We start from the raw sequence: 24,774 nt of genomic DNA, 5'->3' as shown, positions 1-24,774 counted from the left end.
AATAGTTTTTTCTTAGTTTTTTACACTGAGTATAGCACTTTTCCAGTTATATTTTCAAATTCCGCTTGTGAACGAGGACAATATGAAATCTAGTGCCCTCAAACAAATAGTCATCGCATTCGCGATTTGGTTCGCGCGTCACTGTTGACAATCATAACTGTGCAGACGTAGATGATTTCGTCTATGTTAGAACCGGCATCGACACCGAAAACAACATCAGCCTTGATATCCAACGTAGAATCACTTTCGACAACAGGTGCTACATTAAACTGAGAAGGCAATTGAAAACAAAGATGAAACTCTATAAACGCTCATCATACCCGTCCTGCTATAGCGTGCGGAGACATGGACCATGACAACACCTGATGAGTCGGTCTTAGGAGTGTTTGATACAAAGGTTTTGCGGATGATTTATGACCTTTTACGCAATAGAAATGGCGATTACCTCAGTGGATAAACGATACGATATATACGACGATTAAATACCCGCCGGTGGAAGCAAAGGAAGAAGAAGACCTCCACTCCGTTGAAGTGATCAGGTGGAGAACTTGATATTTCGAATTGGCGCTAAATAGCGAAAAAAACGACTGACGCGCTGTTGTTAACATGCCTACAACCACGTAAGCGGTGTCTACGCCAGTAAAGAAGAAGAGAGATTTCTTACTGCCTAGAGAATTCGTGATAATGGCGACTGGGCGAAATCTACAATCAATTGCTATTCAAACCTCAAAATAATTTTCTCTTTGGCTTTCGCTCTAATGAAAAGAGTCTGAGAGATGATTTGTCAAAAGCGGGTTGTTTTACTCTTTGTTCAAAGCTCTTTCTCTGATTTTAAGATTGAAATTTATTCTGTATTGATTCTTCTGTCAAAGCATGTTAACACTATGTTATGTGTGACTAAGCATTTTAGGTTTAAGCTGCCAAACATTCAACTATTTTAGCTCTTTCACTTAATCCTCCTATTTGTCTGAATATTTTGTTGATTAAAAAACAAAGAGAGGACCAATATAAAATCGTTTTTAGCCTAAAACGTATTTTTTCAAATATTATTATTGTTGATATAACCTTTATTTCATTCGTATGATATCTCTGAAATAATCTCATAATAATTTTTATTTTAAAACCTGTAGGATAGTGAATATCTGGTCAGCAGCAACTATGTGTCTCTAAACCAACAATGATAATACTCAATAAGTTTGTTGAAACTCGATAAAGTTGATATAAATGATATTGAGAATGATGAGATAATGACGGTTAGATTTAGAAAGACCAGTTGTCAGCCTATAGAAGTCTGCATTATTTTTCAGTCGTACTTTTGTTACTGGGGCTTTGTGGTAGTTAGGGAAGGAATTTTATTCCAATAATTAGAGAAGTGTTGGTAATTAAACTCATAAGTGATATGAAAAAAAGTATCCTGGTATCTTTTTGCATTTTTAAAAGAATATTCTGACTTCTTGAAGCTTAAAAGTCGAAGCACTTCTCTTTAAAATTTTTGACACCGTTTCAGGTAGCTAACATTTTAACCTCTACGTAGCCATTGACCTGAAAGAGTACAAGTTCAGATATCGAATAAAAATTGATCCGGGGGTTAGTTGAACAGTGAATATTATATATAAAACAAAAAATTGTAGTTTATAGTAAAGTAACGCATTTAAATTATACCGATTTGTAAGTAAGCAAGTAGATTCCAACACACTCAAAAATAAATTCTATAATTTGAAAGTTGACTTTTGAATTTTGTGAACATGAGCCAAATATCAAAATATATTCGACCAAATTAATTTAGGGCCAAGGCACCAGAGCAGCAGACCATGTTAACACAACCACAATGCACTCAATCAAAAAAGTTACAAGAAAAACCAACAAAACAAGTAACACAGCAGAAATCTTTGCGCGCACAGTGTGCCAAGAAAGTGTATGACAAACAAGATGTCAAAGTGACAGCTGCATACAAAATGCATTGTGTTGACTGTCAGACTGACGGGCGAACAAAGAAATAAATCGCGCTGCTGCCAACGAAAAAACAACGCGGATGAGAGCGTAAATAAAACCAATGTGGAAAGCAAGAAAATGGCTTAGGAGCGATAAAAAGCGTGTTGGTTACAAACTTTGTTGCTTTATTTATAATTCGGTGGCAGCAACAAGTCTGCTGGCAAAATTTTGGCTATAGTATATGTACAATGTATTGTGGTGAGATTAGGGTGGGCTAGTAAATTCACATGTTTGGTATTTGGTCTGTAAAGTTGGAAATCATTACTTTTATAATATTGCAATATGTTGCAACAGCCTATAATAGTTTTTTTTTACCTAACGGTCGTTTGTATTATCGTAAACTAATGGAGATAGTTATAGTTTTATATATGTATGTATAAATAATCATGATGTATCTGGTCATCAATAGAACTCCGAGTAATTTTCTTTTCATCGGTCCATCTGGACAATGGAAGTGGGTCGCCCACTTGAGATGGAATACTATATTTCAGGAATTATTTGATCAATTGGTGATTATAGTGACATCTTTACGTTACATTTTGATAATGGAGCATAAAATGTTTGGTTACAAACGAACTTAACTCTCCCTGACTTCTTTGTTTACCATAGTCGCTTAAACGGCAACCCACGCTAGAAAGAAATCATACCTAAATTTAAATTCAAAAATGGAAGAAGCTTAAGAAAGTTTTCGAAATCAAAATCTTAAGCACTATCCTAATGTATATTAAAATTTATTTCAACTACAATTGTAGTTGTGTGCGTGCATCTTTGCGTGAGCACATGCAATTGTTCGCACGCTCTGCACTTGCTTTTTGACTTTTCTGCGCCACTCATTACTCAACAGTTTGCAGTTGTGTCTGTTATGATTTCCTTACGCCCAACTTGGTTTTGTTTTTCTCTTTCGGCAGCGCCCAGCTGCACGCACACACTGGTGGTTGTGGCTGCGGTTGCAGCTGCGGCTTTGCTTGTGGTTCTTGTGCCACAGTTGCCACATGTGTCTTTGACGCATTACACGTGTCACTTTTAATTAGTGCGCCCTCGAGCACGAGGATGTGCGTTTGTATGTGTGCGACAGACGGTGATGAACAGTAATGAGGTGAAAATGTTTTTATTTATTGCATACAAGTGATTTGATGCGTAGATTTTGAATTTAAAATTTCACAGCCATTGTGAGTTAGAAATATTCTTTGACACGAATGGAAAATAAATTTTTTTGCGTCAACGCACCTTTCCACCAAACTTTTCGCCAGTGCTAATTATAAATTGCTAGAAAAGTTAGATAAGTACAGAAATAATTACAGCTTTGATAGATTTTGGTTGGTCTCTTCTTTAACACGTGGTGTGTGTCCTTGATAATATTTCATATATGTAGGTGTAATGGAACCTGCGAAGCTACATTTTTTACAAGCAGCAGCTTTTTTATCGTTTTACATTAGAAGAAACTTCAGTTGAAATCGGTTCTTACTGAAAGTATATTTCTTTAAGAAATTTGGATTTTTACTAATTTTAAATTAGATTTAGTTAAAGTGTCGAACCACTGTATGATAGTCCCGTACTTAACCTAGACGTTTCTACTTTTATGTCTCCCGGAGATAGTAAATAATTTATACAAACTTTTTGTTACAAAAAATTAAAAAAATTCCCGAAAAAATAGTAATCGATATTAAAAACAATTGTAAAGTCTTATTCATTCTGGAATAGTTAGAGTATAGTTATGAGTCTGGGACAGAAAAGAAGAAAGATAAAAGGCTGTAAGCGGAAAGAGGAGTTCCTTGATTTTGGTTTGTTTTCAAATTATCAGGCAATTACCGGCCTGGCTATGTATGCAGTTGCTCCACCTAGCTGGAACCAAACGATATTGAAAGGGATACGTTTTAGGTGCATTTATGGGTATAAAAACTCGTACAACTTCTTTAAATAACGGCGCACATTGACAGTTACTGTTACGATGTTTTCTTCAAAGATGTATGACCCAACAATATACCTTGATGTAACTGCGCACGGAACTTGAAGTTCCGTCTTGTGGATTTTGTCTGGATTTCATTCATTCTCCGTTTAATTGTTGCTTATTTAAATTTCTGTTTAGATCAAAATGGGCCTCATCAGACATATACAGGCAATTTATCAAGTCATTATCTTCTTCGGCCATTTCAATCATATTTTGGCAAAATTCCAGACGTATATGAAAATCTACAGGCTTTAACCGGCATGTTATTTGGACTTTGTACGAAAACAGTTATACGTCAATACGTTGTATTGATCGTCTGCTAACTCTAAGTTGCGCCGTTAAGTTGCGATTTGAAACTTTTGGATTTGCCGGACGCATATCTTCGCTACAATAAGATAATGAACCAAGTCAATGTTAGGTCCTCGAAGCGTATGCATGCCAAGGAAACTGGGAAACTGTAGGCATGTCGTCCATCTATCACAGCATGACCTAACTGGTTTCGAACTTTTCGATCCGGAGGCGGCCAAGTAGCTTGGTGCATTTTCCTATGCTGGAATCTAGTACTACAGACAACCATTTTTCGGGCCTTGCGAAGACAATCAGCCTCTTGCTGAGCCGTTTGGAGATGTTTCACTATGGAAGCTGAAAATATCTTCTTTGCCCACCTTGATGTTAGAATCGCCAAGCACAGTTTGTACATCGTGGCGGGGCAGCTCTCATAGCTGCGCTCCAGGCGCTCATAAAAGATTTGAACATTACTGTCAATCGCGTTTTTGAACTTTTTAATACACTTTTCTAGTAGAGAGTAATACAGCACAAAATGTAAAATTTCTGGTAGCTCGCTTGTTATTACTGCTTGCTTTGTGCTTCAACTGCCGTTACATTATTCATAAAGGACTAGCTGCGCGTTTTGGTGATTCAATTTTATTACACGTTTTTCAAACTAAATAAGTTACTACAAAATTGCAATTTACAACAAAGCAGAGGAGAAGTTGCCCTTCGTTGCACTTACTCACTGAAAAGAAAAAATAACAGTATTATGCGCAACTTCAAGTTAACCCTGACCAGAGTGGCGGCATGCCTTGGCTTCGTTCTGTTTCCGTTAATTTATTTGCTTCAGATTTCCCTTCAAAGTGGCCAGTGACAGCAGTTCCAAAATTTATACCCATGTACAACAAGTTGCATAAAGAAATATATAGTTCAGGTTACCTTAATTATGAAGGAATTGAGATAACTATAGATACTAAATATATATCTATAATATATCAAAATAAATTTGGAAGAATCAAATGCTAATCGAGAAAGTAAAAGCAGTGATATTATATTCCTATGGATATTTGATTTGGTTAGTTTTAAAAAATGGCTAGTACGAGTATTCAGCCTACATAGATCTACATAATCGGTCCATTGAGGACACATTAAAACTGGTAAACAAGTAGGCACATAAAAAAAAATTGAGTAAACAATATGGAAACATGGTGAAACTCCCGTTTCAAGTAAACAGAGGGAGTAGATTTCACTACGTTAGGAATTTCAACCAACTGATTAACAACCCGCAAAAGTAATACATCTGTGTAAACTGACGTTGAGCAGTAACAAAAGCTCCGTCAGTATCGGGAAGGAGCTTCTCCTAGCCGTTCGATGCCAAACGAGGACTCAGACCAAGCGACTACCTATCGTGCAACTTCTCCAATCTACTCCTGGAGTAAATAATTCGAGCTACAGAACTGAACAGAGAAGGTACTTCAACTGTTGGCGTACGCCGGTGACATCGATATCATTGCCCATAACAACCGCGCCGCTAGTTCTGCTTTCTCCAAGTAGGAAAAAGAAGCGAAGCAATTGAGTCTAGTAGTGAACGAGGGCCGGACGAAATATCTCCTGTCATCAAACAAACAGTCGTCGTACTCGCGACTTGGCTCCCACGTCACTGTTGACAGTCATAACTTCGAAGTCGGAGATAACTTCATCTATCTTGGAACCAGCATTAACACCAACAATAACGTCAGCATCGAAATTCGTTGCAGAATAACTCTTGTTAATAGGTGCTACTTCGAACTTAGTAGGTTACTAAGTAATAAAATCCTCTCTCGCCTAACAAAGACCAAATTCTACATGTCACTCATCATCCCCGTCCTGCTATATGGTTCAGAGGCATGTACGATGACAACATCTGATGAGTCGGTGCTATGAGTTTTCGAGAGAAAGGTTCTGCGGAAGATTTATGGTCCTTTGCGCATTGGCAACGGTAGATATAAGGCTGAGTTGTAAAGGGTCATGCCGTCCCAATGAACGAAAATACTCTGGGTCTGAAAGTATTTGACGGTACCCGACGAGGGAAGCAGAGGAAGACTTCCACTCTGTTGGAAAGACCAGGTGGAGAAGGACCTGGCTACAATTGGAATCTCCAATTGACCCCAAACAGCGAAAAGGAAGAACTTCTGTCGCGCTGTGTCTACGCCAATAAAGAAGAAGATTCACAACAAACTCTATAAAGTCTCTGTCAAAGCTCGTATCATTGACGATAAGTTTGATTCCATATCGTGGGAACTGAATAGATAAAAGCACAGAAATATACATATAATGTCTAGGCAATTTGAGAAACTTAAAGTCTGGGATGAAAGCTTTCGAAATTTTTTCAATACATTCGTATTTCAGCTGGAGCTGATCTAGCGAAACCCTTCGAACTAAGATTGATTAGTAGAAGCTAAGAAATAATCTGGTATACAATTTGCTTTCTCAAATATTTTTAATCAAATAAACAGAGGATTCTTAGTTTAAAATCGGAAGCTGCTTGAGCCCTATGTAAAACTATCGTTTTTGGCTACTCCCAATTGAATGGCGCTCAGAGAACTTTCCTCACTTGAGTAAACTTCTACCATCCATCCTCCAAAAACGATTTCTTCTCTCAAGTTCTAAAATTTACTTCAGAACCGAAAATATTGTTTGATAAAAGCAAAGGAATGCGCTTCCAACCGTACTAAGTTCTGCCTTGGTTACGGTTTTTGCGAAACTTCTTTTGACAGCCAATGTGTTGCATTTTAAAATTCCATCATGCGAAACTTTAGAGCTGTAAGCAGCTGTAAGTTGGCTGCCAGTCGGCGTTATTGTAACGCCTGGCGCTACTAAATGCTGAAAAATGCAAATTATTGTTTCTTTTACCACCCTGCCGAGTGCATCTTCTTCTTGTGTAACATTTTTTGTTGAACTTTTGCAGCTCCTTCGTGCATTCGTTTTCGCACCCTAAATACTTTTTTCATTACCGCTGCCGCACTGTTCACAACTTACTTTTTACTTCAACACACGCAGGGCAATTCAACTCCCCGCTGTACGCTTAGTAACCTTTCGCTATTGTATGGCTGCATATCCTGTTTTGGCCTTGAATGGATCACAATGCGCCAGCTCAGCTGCATGCTGGCATCCTTACGACTGACTTCTGTTTTCACAGCCACTTTCTTAAGGGCAAATTCGCAAAGTTTGACAATATGTCGACGTATTTCCGCTAAATGTGCGGCTGCTGTGACGTTGCGGTTTCCTCACGAAAGTTGCCACCCAGACTAAAATGCATATGCAAATTTTTTACCACGCACATTTGTTAGCACACACATATATATATATACATAGAGTAGCAGAAGAAATCTGTGATAGCTGCGAAATTTGCTTTTGACTACTCTTAAACGTTGGCGGAATTTTAATTTTCTTCTGCTGTCATAAGAAATTGAATTCCGTTTTAGAATTTGCGCTTGTTGGATGCCTGTGGGAATCATTAGCCACAGTTAATGCGATGAATTTGTTATCAAAGTGGTGGCATAATTTTATTTTTTTGGATGAAAAACTTAAGACTAAAGTAAGAAATAATGAAAAGATTCATTTAGAATTGAATTTTAAATATTTAATTATTTGTTAGAAGAAATAATAAAATTTTTGTGATTTCTTTTTAATTTCCTAGTACGTATAAGTTCGAGATCACATTCAAATAAGAAGTAGTTCAGTATTTAAAAAAGTATATTTTTAAACTGAACATACAGTAAAATAAATAGAAGCTGATTACATAGGTTTTTTATAGTAGTAAGAAGCAACGAAAGCCGGAGGGCGGAACTTTAATCTACTAAATCTAACCTACTCCCATCTTTTTTTTTCTCATACGATACCACTGGACTAAGTATTACTTCTTAGGAGAGAAGAAGGCATTTAAATCTTACGACAATTTGTGTGTGTAGCTTCCCGTGGTCACTGAGTATTTGGGTCAGCTGGAAATCTAGGTCCCCATGTTGTCTATCTTTCAATGAATATATGTCTGGAATCAGTTAGTGATAACATAGCAGAAGAATTAAAACGCATATTACTTAATATTATGGCAGAAAATTTAGCATTATTATAAAACTAAATGTTTGCATTATGTTTTAAATATGACTTTGGGGAAGTGATTGCTGCTGATGGCTCGAAAAAATTACAGCCGAGACACCAAATTTTCTACAACTTTTTGCAGAAATTAGCAATTACGCGCCGGTTGTTCTGTTCTAAGACGTCAATCGTCTCAGACTTATCTGCGTGCACAAGCGACTTTACATAACCTCACAAATTAATCCAGCTGCGTGAAATCTGAGGATTTTGAATAACATGTCATAGGCCCCGATGCGATATAATGCGCTCAACAAAAGTTTTCTTCAATAAATTGATTGTGTCTTGTTGGAACCAAAAGTCGTCCACATTATCATCTTCCAATTCAGACACGAAAATGTCATTAAACATGACTCTATAACGTTCCCTCATTGACTGTAACATTACGCGAAATCTTACGTAAAGTCGGTAGGTACAGCTCCAATCTTTGCGCGTGATTGCGAATGGACTTATATGGGCATCTTCGATACTGTGCTCCACAGTAACAATAGCGTCATCGGTAAGCACTGTACGCGTATGAGGATGCGTATTATTTACTAGGGTAAACGTGGTTCGTGGTTGCTCAATCGTGATATTTAAATTAATTAAAAAGTATATTTACTCTTATAACAAAGAAAAGGGAAGAGCAGTAAGTCAATTTGAAACCTGAAGTACCTTCAAGTACATAAGGCTTGTTAAGTATATGGGGTCTAGGTCAACACATACTTTCAATTTTATTAAGATAACGCACATATTGGCCGATATAAGCAGTATGAAATCACCCTGAAGCTCGAAAATCTTTAATATTAGGTATATGAGGGCTGAGGGAAGTGTTGAGCAAATTCAACCCATTTCTACCGCACAGATATACTACTATCAGGAAAGGATTTTCTCTGTATTTCAATTTTATATCTTACAAATTACGTGGCGGTGGTCCTATTACCCCCATATACGAACTCGTACCAAGGATTATTTTTGCCAAGGAACACGCATACCAAGTGTATCTGAATTTCTATTCAACTCACAGCTAGCATGGATGGACGGACTGAACGAGAGACTGTCACCCCGATTTCTACTCGTCTCGTCATCCTTATATATACATAACCCTTATCTATCACGATTAAGTTTAGGTGATAAAGGGAGGACCATATAAAATTTTAAATTTAAAAAGTCAATAAAAAAAAAACGGCTTGATATTTTTCAAAGGTGTAACATTTATTTAAAAAGTTGTTTTATGGAATTTATTCGTGGAAAACAATTTCGGACAAATGACCACCACGTCTGAGTTTACAGTAGCTTATCGGATCCACCCAATTTTGGAGTACTTTCTCGATGGTTTCAGGCCTTATGGCAGCTGCAGCAGCTTGAATCTCGTAATTTAGATCTTGAATTGTTTCTGGATGGTTCGTGTAACATTTATCTTCAACAGCTCCCCACAGAAAATAGTCCAACGGAGTTAAATCGCAGCTTCTGGGAGGCCAATTCACATCACCTCTTTTGCTGATTATGCAATTTTCGAAGATCGGGCGCAAAAGATTGAGTGTAGCGTTTGCTGTATGACACGTAGCGCCGCCCTGCTGGAACCAAGTGTTGTCCAAGTCTTCCTCTTCAATTTGCTTGAAGAAAAATTCGGTTAACATTGCGCGATATCGCTCACCATTGATGGTTACGGCCGCCGATTCCACCAGACCAAAATCCGCACCATACAGTGAGTCGTGCTGGGTGCATTGGCTTCTCGACGATTACGTGCGGGTTTTCTTTGCGACAATTATGCTTGTTAGCGTAACCATCGAGGTGGAAATGAGTCTCGTCCGAAAAGATGATTTTTCGGTAAAATTGACCATCCTCGGTCAAACGATCTTCTGACCAATCTTCGAACTGTTTTACAGTTTTCTTCTAGTGAATAGCGACCCTTTTCGTAAGTTTTAGACTTTTTACTGAATATCTGTCACTTTCCGAATGGTATTTGACGTTTCCAATGTCGAAATACTCGTATAGATAATTCAAATTTAGGTGAACAAAACTTTGTACTTGGTAGCTACATGTTGCAAGACTATAAAAACGTTTACGGACAGTTTAAAGAATATGCACATTCTTTTTTCCGACTATATAGAAAGACTGAGAGCATAGTCAAGCATAGAGGAACTAAGACAGTTGCGTTGAGCCAACTTCATGTGTGAGCTGTGCTGCATTTTATTTCCTGACATTGATTCCCCTCTGGTCTCTGAGCTGGATTCTTTCAAATTAATAGCACAAACAGAATTCGTTATAGTAATATTAAATCTAGTAAATTAGGAATAAGCAAAATGAATTTTTTTGACAAAATGGAGGTTTCTTAAAAATAAATCGAGTTTCGACCAAAATTTGGCCATAAATTAAAAAAAAATACTTATTGGCGAAAAAAAGCCTTCGATTAATTACTGGAAAAAATATTTAAGACACTCGTGTTAAAATTTTAGACTAATCTGTTGAGCCGTTTTCGAGTAATGTTGGTCACCGAGTTTGAAAACACCATTGAGAAAAATACGCTTTTAAAGTTTGGAATGAACTTCCAAACACTCTGAAAGGCCTTTTCAAATTTGCTTGTAACCTCGAAAATATACACCGGAATGGAACGGAGTTCTCTGTGTGTATTCTTAAGTATATGTAAATTAAGAAAATAAAATTAAAAAAGTCGATTTTTTGCAAATTCTAACTGTATATAACCCCTTAACCGTAGCCGAGTGTTCCATTCCTGGTTAGTGCCTACAACGGACTTTTACCTTAGATAGAAGCCTTAAAAGTTAAAATGGAAAGTTATGCTACAAAATTAATTCCTTTATTTCTATTTCAAAGTGACTAATGCGAAAGCCAACAAGTGCACTAATTAAAATTTTGGCTTCACACACATGCATAACCGTTGTATTATGGAAATTCCATAATTACATTCATCTGCACAAGTCACAAGCATATAAACATAACCATGTGTTATATAATTCCACGAATTTTCCACTTTCCGTTTACTCGGTTTCACCTCCGAGCAATTAAACAGCAGCTACAAAGCGACAACTGTTTAACGCCTGAAAATATGCAAGCCAAAAGGTGTGTGTTTTAAATTCTAGCTGCATGAATTAAAGTGATGACAGCCATAAGTTTCAAAATTTATATGTTTTTTACTGCAGCAGATTACCAGTTGCTTGAGTGTATATCTACGCAAACATGCACCTGTGGTTAGTACTTTTAGCTGGAATTGATTTTCTATTGGAGCATGAAATTTGTGATGGTGTTGCTGTTGTTGTTATAGAATTCGCTAATTGAAATTATGTGTTGCCTCATCTATGCAATTACAATTAAATGTATTTTCCCCGTAGGCATTTGGTATATCTGGAGTCAAAGTGCGAAGGGTACGAAAACCAATTTCCGCTTGATCAACTCCGCACAAAAGTTTGCATCTTCACTTAATTGCAAGAAATGCTGTTTTCTCGAATTTGCAAATGCCAGAGGAGACATAGCAATTATTTGTGGGATTTTGATCGCATTTTATTTAATAAGCATTACCTTTGCTTTCATACTATAACAGGGTGGTATGTTAGGTAAATTATTACTATTTTTTTTTTTTAATTTTAAGAGAAGAAGAATGAAGCTTCTGATAATGCGGAGTAATTGATGATTATTTTAGTAACTTTGTAAGGTTCGCGGTTACTTACTTTTTTAATACTATATAGTTAGATGGCCGAAAAAAGCGAATTTTTCAAAATTTTGAGAAAACTTTATATATTTATGCATCCAAAGGTTTGTTCACATATTATTTTATCTGGTATTTGAAGACTAAGTACTAGTAAAACAAGAAAAAATTAACTTCGGCTGCACCGTACCTAATATACCCTTCACAGGCGTATTTCTTTTAGTAACTATGTGTTTAAGTAAATCTAAAAACGTAACCGGTCAGTGGTTTTCATCCAAAGGAAAACTTTTTACTATTTCTATGAACAATAACTCATAGCAAATTTCGTGAGATATATCGTCAAATAAGACAGTTTCCCAAGCAAGTATTTGATTCCGACCATTCAGAGCAGCTTCTTGAAGAGAAATGACGTTTGCTAAATTTCAAAACGATACCTTAAAAACTGAGGGACTAGTTCGTATATATACAGATAGACGGACATGGCCAAATCGACTCATCTCAACATACTGATCATTTAAATATGTACTTATTGGGTCTCCGACGCTTCTTTCAGAGTGTTACAAACTTCGCGGCAAACTTAATATACTCTGTTCAGGATATAAATAGTTACTTGGAAAGGAACTATAGCTCCACTCAAAAAAAAAAAAAAACGTTTTGCGGTGACCACTATATAAATAAAAAAAACACATTTCGTGAAAGTAATGATAGATCTAGTAAAAACAATGGAAGAAATAAAGAAAATAAAATTTTTTTGACAAAATGGAGGTTTTTCAAAAAAAAATCAAAATCGATTTTTGACCAACGTGACAGTGGTCCACTTTTTGATTACTCGTTCGAGCATCGTTTTCTCCAAGCACTGAATCGAACTGGCTTTGTACGAATAGACTTTAGACTTTACATATCCCCACAGAAAAAAGTCTAACGGTGTGTGTGTGATACCATACGATATTGGTGGCCAATCGACCGGCCCAAAACGTGAAATTCTCTGCTTACCGAAATGTTCTCTCTATAAATCTATTTATTGATACGATGTGTGGAAAATGGCGCCGTATTGTTGAAACAAAATGTCGCCGATGTCACAAGCTTCAATTTCAGGAAATAAATAGTTGGTTATCATGGCAAGATAACGGTCGCCATTGGCGGTTACGTATTCACCGGCATCATTTTTGAAAAAATATGAAACGATGATTCCACCGGCCCGCAAACTACACCAACCCGTGTTTTTTTTGGATGAAATTGCAGCTTTTTAATCTCTTCAGGGTGCTCTTCGTCCAAAATTTACATACCCACTGATTCAAAAATGGGCCTCAACGCTGACCAAACTGGTCTCAAACGTCGGATCTTCTTAGAACTTTTCAGGAGCCTATAGAGCTAAGCGATGTCTCTTAGGAAGATCGGCTTCAGTTCTTGCACAAGCTGTATTTTGTATGCTTTCATCTCAAAATATTGACATAAAATGTGCCAAATCGTACCATACGTCAGTCCGAGTTGCTGCGAAAGGCACCGAATCGACTCTTCATTGTCTTCGTGTACACTATTAGCTACGGTAATAAAATTTTCGTAATAAAGTTGAACGATTTGTAAACGTTGTTCAGGTTCACACGACTCACGCGGGACGTCAAAAGCCTATTCGGACGAATTATATCCAATAATCAATGTTGGGTCTCAAGATGAGTGGTGTTGCGAAAAGTATGCTCAGAAGGCCGATGATGTTGACCATAAGTTGAATAAAACGCACGAAACGCATTCTCTACAGAACGTGAATTTTCGTAATAAAGTTGAACGATTATTGATACATCATTTCTTTTCTAGAAATAAAGGGACTACGAAAATTGTTAATGTTATTAAGATATAATTTAAAATGAACCAATACTGGAAAAAAGTAATATTAAAACGAATAGAAATTCTACTGAATTTTTAAATAATTATTTAAATTTGGGAATCACAATTTTTGTATTTCACATTTACATACCAGTTAAAGTATGTAAATTGTATAAATTATACAAGAAAGCGCTTACTTAAAAGTTTTTCGCGCTTGAGTCACGCTAAAGCACCTTCGATTGCGCATTCAACGTTCAGTTTTAATGTTCTCCAATATTACCGTAAATATCTGAGAGGCTCATATTAAAATACACGAGTATGCATGAGAAAATGCAGCACTCTAATTCTGCCGATGACAATTTTCTCTCTGCAATTTTTCCGCCAACAAATTGCATTGCTGACAGCGAATTCAATTTGACTACGAATTCGGTTGCGCTTGAGTAGAATTTCGCGGATTTTTCTGCAACATTACTTTTTCATTAAGCGCAAGTTAAGTGAAGTGGAGATGTAGAGAAATCAAGAGGAAATATTAAAGAGCAGGAAAAGTAGATATAATGAAAGAGGCAAGAATTAATCAAAGGAAATCCGTAAAAAAAGTATTAAAGAATAAAGAATGAAGAAAGAAGTCAGTAAAGTAAACCTGAGCTAATATTATATTTGTTTTACTTATTGGCATTTACGCTCTACGTTTTACTACTCGAAAACACTAACGTATGTGTATATTTCATTTGCTCTTTGCAGCTTGCTCAACTTTTACCAATGGAGGAGAATTTCCTTTTGCTCTTCCGTTTCGACAATCCACTGGAATCCAGTGTTGAATTTATGAAGGTAAGTCGCTCAAAGCAATTAACACTCATTCGAAAATATTTGTAAAATACACAGAATGGAAATCAAAGTAAAAGCAACATGTAGAAAAAAGTTTGTGAAAATTTATAGATGTACATACATATATCATGTAAGCAAGCCCTACATTGATTGAATCTTCCCTTACTGCCAGCTTTTCTGCCCACACACTTTCATTTTCAGCACTGTGCAACCATATGAGTTCCCTAAAGTTTATTTTGTGCTTTACAAACGTTGATGTATGTGTGACCCTTTGCTGCTTTAAATTACTTTCTTACTTTGCACTTTTGTATGTAGTTTCATTCTCCTATTCCCTTATCGCCAAAGGGGTTTGCGTTACTCATACGCCTTGTTGCACCATCTGAAATCAATTTATGGCCGCAAGTTGCTAACTTTACACAAGCGCATAGGAAATGTTTGCTTTAGTCATTAGTTGTAAGAGATTAATTCGGTAAGTAGACAAGTTTGCCAATGTAAACTAATGCCATAGTAGCTTTTCAGTGAAATAAAAGCTTTGTGAGAAAGTTCGCATACCTCGTTTTTGCCAAATTACTGTTTCCAATACGGTACCTGTATTGCAAGTAACGGCAAGAATGTTTTTGAATGTATTTTCGTGTATTTGAACTTGCTATGTATTAGTTAGAGTTGGCTTATAAGGTCTGGCAAGAATTCCATTTGGAAACAATTGGCATTTTAAGTTCTATCCGTACCAAATGGATCTCTTGATGGATTTGCCAGACTTTAAAGCCAACTCCACCTTTTATTCTTAAACTCCAGTTATTAGCAAACCGTTGATGGAAACCCTAATTAAACTCTCTAAGTAAAGTTCAGCGAGGTGATAGTGTTGAAGTATGGGCTAGAAAGCGTTATTTCAACTCTTTATGAAAAATGTTTCATGAGCGTTTTTTTTTTGTGTGAAAATTAAATATTAATTTTGAATGGGAATGTAAAAAAAAAAGTTTAAAATATTTACCATTGCTTTCTGCACTTTGATTGTATCCTGAACCAATTTTGCTTTGTGTGCAAGTGCATTGTCGTGTACTTTGCCCTATCTTAGGGCTCATTCTGGTCGTTTTTTGATCAATACATGATTCAAATTAGTTTTTTGTTGTCTGTTTCCAAGTTTTAGAAGCTCATGATATACCACACGTATCTGATTCCACCAAACACAGAGCATTGCCTTCTCATCGAATCTGTTTCTGCAGTCGACGTTGACGGTTGTCCCGGATCAAACCATGATTTTCTCCGTTCATGAATCTTAAAATAGATCTATTTTTCATCCACAGTGACAATCCGATGCAAAACTGATTTTCTTTCATGTCTTTGAAGCAATTTTCTCAAGTGTTGCTCGTTAACAAGAAATGTTATACCAATACATTTGTATTTTAACGCTCATTACATTCCGAATCTTCACACAGAGATCTTTTGAACATTTTTCTACCTTTATACCATAAGTTTGCTACAAAAATTGTTATCAACCGATAACATAACATTGAGAATCGCTAATATCAACAAAACAAGTAGGTCAATTTCATTCAGAACAGTCTCTCTCAAAAACTTTTTAAGAATAGTCAGTAACTAAAACCTTAATAGTATGGCCCAGCCATATTCTAAAAATGTTCTTTCAGTTTTAATTTAGCACTACTTACCTTTTGAGTTGGGCCAAAATTATTTCAAGGTATATTTGAATGTATTTAATAACCGGAAGGTGTTAATTTAAAGATCTGTAATATATAAGTTGACACTTGGACAAAATATATACTAAAATAGCGAAGACCGCTTTAATCGTCTTGATTCAGTTTGAATGTCATCCATGTCCGTATGGATGTCAGGTATAAGTCTGTGGGTCCGCTGTCCTTGGATTAAGGTTTGCTACCGTTGCTGCCTCTCCTTTCTCTCCTCTCTCTTCTTGATCTTTGGAATTGGCGCTGATAGCGTGAATTCCTCTTCCAGGATTTTTATGGGCTGCATACAAGCTAGTACTTCAAGTGCTTCGCTGGATATAGTTCGGAAAGCATTTGTTACTCTTATTACTGAGAGTCCATGTACCGCATTTATTGATCTGGCATACTCTTTCATGTCCAGTGCCAGTATTCATACTGAAGCAGTATACGTAGTATTACTGAGGTCATCGATTTTGCAATTAGAAGTCGACGGCTGGTGGGCACACAGTCTTGATAAGGCATTGCAAATCTTATTTGCTTTATTTGATGTGTATGCCAAGTGTTCGATGACTTCAGTCCGGAGTCCAATATTACCCCGAAATAATTTAACTGCGGCTGTGAAGTAATCGCTCACTCTTCTATAGTGAGAGTTATTTTTTCCTCTATTTTCCTGGCGCTTATGATCAACGCCTCTGTTTTGTGCTTATCTGGTACCAAACTCATGGAAGAATACCATTGGCGCGACCATTTATGCAATCATTAGATTTATTTTAGAGGTCATCAAATTGTTTGGGTACTCCTGCTACTATAAGGTCGTCCGCGTATGCGATTAACTTAACGATTTTGTTATTTATACTAGTTATTCTTAGCACCCCATCATACATGATATTCCATAAAAGAGGGCCTAATACTAAACCTTGTGGTACTCCACTTGAAATAGGGTAGCTCTTGGTCAAAACAACTCGTAACAATATTTTTGCCACTTACTACCATTTTGCAGTATCGAAAGCTTCTTTTATGCATCGATAGTGGATCTCCATTTTTTGATAACTCCCGGCTCCCTTGATTAAAAACTCCAAACGGTTTTTTTATGCTTTCGTACACTTTACCCATTGTGTTGAGCATACACAGAGGTCGATTAGGATGAAGGTTTATCTAGCGATTTTTTTGGTTTTGGGAGTAAAACCAGACGCTGAACTTTTCAGAGACCTGGGAACATCTCTCCTTTCATACATGCGTTGTGCATTTTAGAAAAAAGAGTAGACTTTGAAGTTATAGCTCCTTCAGAGCTCTGTTTGATATGCCATCGATTCCAGGCGCTTTGTTGTATTTAATTTTTTTTAGTTATAAGCAATAGTTATTTTTCTGCAACCAGCGGGTCTGTCTGCAGCTACGTTTCGTCGTTTATTGGGGTTGTAGCCACTTATTTTGGAATTTCGGCATACAGATTTTATAAACAGTTCAACAGGTGTCTATATTCGCTTCTTCACAGCTCTTTTCAGAACAGATTGGCTTCTGGTTTGTTCTATTCGTTATGCAGATAATTTTATGACATATATGATTTGAACAAAAGGTCGGCCAAATGGCTACCACGGCTAATTGCGTTTCCTGAGCCACATGAGGATTTTGATTGACAAATTTGGTTTTTCGACGAAGCCATTAAGCCAGAAATAGGCCTCAACAGAGATGACGACTTTTTGCGCGAAGAATTCTTTCAGCAGTCAACGGAAAATCAAGCTTTTGTGCCAAAGTGAAGCGTGTCATACTGAATTGACAAACCTTCTTCTTCTTCTTCTTAATTGGCGTAGACACCGCACACGCGATTACAGCCGAGTTAACAACTGCGCGCCAGTCGTTTCTTCTTTTCGCTACGTGGCGCCAATTGGATATTCCAAGCGAAGTCAGGTCCTTCTCCACTTGGTCCTTCCAACGGAGTGAAGGTCTTCCTCTTCCTCTGCTTCCCCCGGCGGGTAATGCGTCGAATACTTTCAGAGCTGGAGTGTTTTCATCCATCCGGACAACATGACCTAGCCAGCGTAGCCGCTGTCTTTTAATTCGCTGAACTATGTCAATGTCGTCGTATATCTCGTACAGCTCATCGTTCCATCGAATACGATATTCGCCGTGGCCAACACGCAAAGGACCATAAATCTTTCGCAGAACTTTTCTCTCGAAAACTCGCAACGTCGACTCATCCGTTGTTGACATCGTCCTGCACCATATAGCAGGACGGGAATTATGAGTGACTTATAGGGTTTGGTTTTTGTTTGTCGAGAGAGGACTTTGCTTCTCAATTGCCTACTTAGTCCGAAGTAGCACCTGTTGGCAAGAGTAATCCTGCGTTGGATTTCCAGGCTGACATTGTTGGTGGTGTTTACGCTGGTTCCAAGATAGACGAAATTATCTACAACATCTGTTGGATTATCTGTCAACAGTGACGTGAGTGCCAAGTCGCGAGTGCGACGACTGTTTGTTTGATGACAGGAGGTATTTCGTCTTGCCCTCGTTCACTGCCAGACCCATTTCTTTTGCTTCCTTATCCAGTCTGGAGAAAGCAGAACTAACGGCGCGGCTGTTGAGGCCGATGATATCAATATCATCTGCATACACCAGTAGTTGTACACTCTTATAGAAGATGGTACCTTCTCTGTTGAGTTATGCAGCTCGAACTATTTTCTCCAAAAGCAGGTTGAAAAAGTCGCACGATAGGGAATCGCCTTGTCTGAAACCTCGTTTGGTATCGAACGGCTCGGAGAGGTCCTTCCCGATCCTGACGGAGCTTTTCGTGTTGCTCAACGTCAGTTTACACAGCCGTATTAGTTTTGCGGGGATACCAAATTCAGACATCGCGGCATGAAGACAGCTTCTTTTCGTGCTGTCGAAAGCAGCTTTGAAATCGACGAATAGGTGGTGAGTGTCGATTCTCCTTTCACGGGTCTTTTCCAAGATTTGACGCATGGTGAATATCTGGTGGTTGTTGATTTACCAGGTCTGAAGCCACACTGATAAGGTCCAATCAGTTTGTTGACGGTGGGCTTTAATCTTTCACACAATACGCTCGATAGAACCTTGTACGCGATGTTGAGGAGGCTTATCCCACGGTAGTTGGCGCAGATTGTGGGGTCTCCTTTTTTATGGATTGGGCAGAGCACACTTAGATTCCAATCGTTGGGCATGCTTTCGTCCGACCATATTTTACAAAGAAGTTGATGCATGCTCCTTATCAGTTCTTCGCCGCCGTGTTTGAATAGCTCGGCCGGCAATCCATCGGCCCCTGCCGCTTTGTTGTTTTTCAGGCGGGCAATTGCTATTCGAACTTCTTCATGATCGGGGTGTGGAACGTCTGCTCCATCGTCATCGATTGGGGTATCGGGTTCGTCTTCTCCTGGTGTTGTGCGTTCACTGCCATTCAGCAGGCTGGAGAAGTGTTCCCTCCATAATCTAAGTATGCTCTGGGCATCGGTGGCTAGATCACCTTTGGGGGTTCTACAGGAGTATGCTCCGGTCTTGAAACCTTCTGTAAGCCGCCGCATTTTTTCGTAGAATTTTCGAGCGTTACACCTGTCGGCCAGCTTATCAAGCTGTTCGTACTCACGCATTTCGGCCTCTTTCTTCTTCTGTCTGCAAATGCGTCTCGCTTCCCTCTTCAACTCTCGGTATCTATCCCATCCCGCACGTGTTGTGGTCGATCGTAACGTTGCGAGGTAGGCAGTCTGTTTTCTCTCCGCTGCGACACGGCACTCCTCGTCGTACCAGCTGTTCTTTTGCACTTTCCGAAAACCAATGGTTTCGGTTGCAGCTGTACGTAAGGAGTTTGGAATGCCGTCCCACAGTTCCCTTATACCGAGTTGTTGACGAGTGCTCTCAGAGAGCAGGAGTGCAAGCCGCGTAGAAAATCGTTCGGCTGTCTGTCGTGATTGCAGCTTCTCTACGTCGAACCTTCCTTGTGACAAACCTTAGTGACAAAATTTTGTATACGCATCTCTATTGGTAAACGGTGTAGTTTAAATAAATTATTTATAACCCTAAATTATATACCATCACTTCTTACTAATTAAACATTTCGCGCATACGGAATAAAAATATTTGTTATTTATAAATATTTCACTTTTATAATGTCAATCAATTAATTCCACGCCATCGATATTGATAAAAAAATATAATGAGACTTGACATTGATTCAAATAAATTGCGTTAATTAGGGAAAACGACAAGCAACTAACTGACCAAATAAAATATTCGCACAAAGGAGGCATGACAGCAAATAGGCTGTCTGAAATGTAGTGGGCAGACGTTGAACAATATTTCGTGCAACGTTTGCGAAATTAATGCATATCAAATTGTGCGGAAAGAAATTGCGTGAATAATGAATAAATATGTCGTAGGTGCAACTTTTTTTGGAGCAGGACAATGTGAAAGCAACAGTCGAAGAAACCAAAATTACTAAGTGGTAGATAGAATGGAGAATGATATTGAAAACAGAAGCTGCAAGAAAACAAAAACCTAAACAATTTTCCTTCAAAAAACTTTATATTACTTTTCCGCCGAACTTTGACGCCTCCAAACTTGTTTGTTTTAAAATCTTATCAAAATTGAGGGCACTCTCCTGCGGTATATGTAACCTTCTCGTATTTGTCTACTTCTTATCTTTTAAGCCCATTCATTTGCCTCAACATTTTTCATTGCATATCCACAATGTCTCTTCACCGCCAACACTAAGCTTATGCTTTGCTATTAATTTTCAGCATTGTTGTTATTGTTTAGGTTGTTATGTAATTTGTTTTGCTTATCACTCACTTTTTGCTTAATATTTCCTTGTCTTTTTGGTGTGTTTTGCAGATTTGGCGCGAATACGACACTGATAATTCCGGCTACATTGAAGCTGATGAGCTGAAAAACTTTTTACGCGATTTGCTCAAGGAAGCCAAGAAAATTAATGATGTCTCCGAGGATAAATTAATTGAATACACCGATACGATGGTGAGTTTTCGAAAAAATATTGTACAATATTAATGGTGATGAAACGATAACGAGCGGCGATGTAGTTGCGTATTAAGTATATCATGAAAAATTATTGATGAATTTGTATTGTGTCATTTGCGCGGTGAATTGTTTGCTTAATTTTCATTAGATTTAATAAAAGTCGTTTTAAAAAGTTGTTTTTAAAAAGTATGTATTTGCTCACCTTTAAAATTTCAAATAAACAAACTTGTAAATTTCAGAGTTGATTTTGAAGAACGAACAGTTTTATGGTATGAAATAGAAGTAGAGGTTTTCGCTTGTATTAACACAAAGATTTACATACTATATATTGAATTGTACACACTGATCTATTTATTAACGGTGTTAATGTCGCCTCTGAAGTATAATATAAATTAATCTTTGTTAACCCTTCTATATATAGGAAAAGATAAATCTGTATATCTATTTAACCATTCCATACAATTCAAAAACCCTTTTAATTATTGGATTTAAGGATATATTTCAGATCCGTATGATATTTCGTACATCAAGATTTAAGCAGGGTTAATCCCTGACATATTAAAAAAACGGAAGATTTTGCTTAGTATTTCAAAAAACTTATTTACCCCTCCTTGTGATTTTGGCAGAAGCCACTTCCAAAATTATTGTAAATCGATGGAAACACTGAAGTCCTCATGTAGGTAGGTTATAAAATTCACGGTCCTGTATAAATGATAAATGTATTAAAGCTTTAATTGATCAGACTAAACGATAAAATACCAAACTCAATATTAAATTCAAATGATATTGATCCGTTGGAAAAATAACACCATTTTTCTTGAACTGAAAATTGGAGAAACTTTACTTTTCCAACCGTTTAACGGCAAAATATAGTCAAAGGAAATACTCGTAGTACCAATCTGTGTTAGATTAAGTTAGGTTAAGGGGTTATACACATTTGGAAAGCCGAAAAAATGCCAATTATTCCAGATTTTTTTGTGAGAAAACTTTCAAATTTATTGATTAAAGGATTTGTATACTCTTTATGGTATCAGACCATTTGCGTTGCTTCCTTGTTCAGTCTGAGAAAGCAGAACTAACGGCGCGGGTGTTGAGACGATAATATCAATATCATCGGCATACGCCAGCAGCTGTACACTCTTATAAAAGATTGTACCTGCCTCGATTAAGTTCTGCAGCTCGAACTATTTTCTCAAGCAGCAGATTGAAGAAATCGCACGATATGGAGTCGCCTTGTCTGAACCTCGTTTGGTATGGAACGGCTCGGAGAGGTCCTTCCCGATCCTGACGGAGCTTTTGTTCCCGCTCAATGTCAGTTTACATAGCCGTATTAGTTTTGCTGGGGATACCAAATTCAGACATTGCGGCATAAAGGCAGCTCCTTTTCGTACTGTCGAAAGCAGCTTTAAAATCGACGAAGAGGTGATGTGTATCGATTCTCCTTTCACGGGTCTTTTCCAAGATTTGGCGCATGGTGAATATCTGGTCGGTTGTTGATTTACCAGGTCTGAAGCCACACTGATAAGGTCCAATCAGTTTGTTGACGGTGGGCTTTAATCTTTCACACAATACGCTCGACATAACCTTATATGCGATGTTGAGGAGGCTAATCTCCCACGGTAGTTGGCGCAGATTGGTGGGGTCCTCCTTTTTATGGATTGGGCATAGCACACTTAAAATTCCAATCGTTGGGCATGCTTTCGTCCGACCATATTTTTACAAAGAAGCTGATGCATGCTCCCTATCAGTTCTTCGCCGCCGTGTTGAATAGCGTCGGCTGGCAATCCATCCGCCCCCGCCGCTTTGTTGTTCTTCAGGCGGGTAATTGCTATTCGAACTTCTTCTTGGTTTCGGGCAATGGAACGTCTTTTCCATCGTCATCGATTGGGGAATCGGGTTCGTCTTCTCCTGGCGTTGTGTGTTCACTGCCATTCAGCAGGCTGGAGAAGTGTTCCCTCCATAATTTAAGTATGCTCTGGGGCATCGGTGACTAGATCACCTTGGGGGGTTCTACATGAGTATGCTCCGGTCTTGAAACCTTCTGTAAGCCGCCGCATCTTTTGGTAGAATTTTCGAGCATTACACCCTGTCGGCCAGCTTATCAAGCTCATCATCCCCACCCCCCCCCCTTCACTCACGCATTTCGGCCTCTTTCTTTTTCTGTCTACAAATGCGTCTCGCTTCCCTCTTCAAACTCTCGGTATCTATCCCATCCCGCACGTGTTGTGGTCGATCGTAACGTTGCGAGGTAGGCAGCCTGTTTTCTCTCCGCTGCGACACGGCACTCCTCGTAGTACCAGCTGTCTTTTGCACCTTTCGAAAACCAATGGTTTCGGTTGCAGCTGTACGTAAGGAGTTTGAAATGCCGTCCCACAGTTCCCCTTATACCGAGTTGTTGACGAGTGCTCTCAGAGAGCAGGAGTGCAAGCCGAGTAGAAAATCGCTCGGCTGTCTGTTGTGATTGCAGCTTCTCGACGTCGAACCTTCCTTGTGTTTGTTGGCGTGCGTTTTTTTGCTGCACAGAGGCGGGTGCGAATCTTAGCTGCAACAAGATATGTGGTCCGAGTCGATGTTAGGACCTCGAGAGCGCACGCACATCTAAAACACTGGAGACGTGTCTTCCGTCTATCACAACATGATCGATCTGGTTGGTGGTTTTTCGATCCGGAGACAGCCAGGTAGCTTGATGAATCTTCTTATGCTGGAATCTAGTACTACAGATAACCATATTTCGGGCCCCGGCGAAGTCGATCAGCCTCAACCCATTGGGGATGTTTCCTCGTGGAGGCTGAATTTACCGACCGTAGTGCCAAAGATACCTTCTTTGCCCACCCTGGCGTTGAAGTCGCCAAGCACGATTTTGACATCGTGGCGGGGGCAGCTCTCATAAGCGAGCTCCAAGCGCTCATAAAAGTCATCTTTGGTCACATCGTCCTCTCTTCCGTCGGGGCGTGGGCGCAAAATCAGCGATATGTTGAAGAACCTTCGCTTTGATGCGGATTGTGGCTAGACGTTCATTCACCGCAGTGAATGATAGTACTCGGCGACGGAGTCTCTCTCCCACCACTAATCCAACACCAAACTTGCGCTCCTTTATATGGCCACTGTAGTAAAATGCCAAAAGGACCTACTCGTCTTTGTCCTTGTCCCGTCCCATCGCATTTCATTGGACGGCGGTGATGTCAGCCTTTATTTTCACGAGGACATCAACCAGCTGGGCAGCGGCACCTTCCCAATTAAGGGACGGACATTCCAGGGCATGCCCTCAATTCGTAGTCCTTATTCGTTTTCCATGGTCGTCATCAAAAGGGGGGTCTCTCATCCGAGGCTGGTTGTTGCTATTCGCTGGGGTTGTTTGTTTTACGTGGCGGGTCCCAGACCCTGCGCACAACCCTATCTAGGGGATATTTCGCCTTCTCACCTTAGCTCGCCTTCAAACGGATGTTCTTAGGCTAGCCAGAGGATACTTAGTCAAAGAC

At 38.6% G+C, this 24,774-nt stretch overlaps 1 protein-coding gene across 2 annotated transcripts in view; it reads left to right on the top strand.

Annotated features, from left to right (window-relative positions):
* Positions 1–24,774, top strand: part of LOC105222226 (calbindin-32) — a 93,467-nt gene that overhangs the window by 45,359 nt on the left and 23,334 nt on the right. For both annotated transcript variants that reach the window (XM_049451930.1, XM_049451929.1), the window contains 2 exons: positions 14,547–14,633; positions 21,152–21,292. In XM_049451930.1, the coding sequence (XP_049307887.1) occupies positions 14,547–14,633; positions 21,152–21,292 (228 nt within the window). The remainder of the gene's footprint in view (positions 1–14,546; positions 14,634–21,151; positions 21,293–24,774) is intronic.

The sequence above is a fragment of the Bactrocera dorsalis genome, chromosome 3 (genome assembly GCF_023373825.1).
Source record: "Bactrocera dorsalis isolate Fly_Bdor chromosome 3, ASM2337382v1, whole genome shotgun sequence".
In the NCBI taxonomy this organism is placed as follows: Eukaryota; Metazoa; Arthropoda; class Insecta; order Diptera; family Tephritidae; genus Bactrocera; species Bactrocera dorsalis.
Note: the sequence above shows the minus strand (reverse complement) of the source record. Positions and strands in the feature narration are given on the sequence as shown.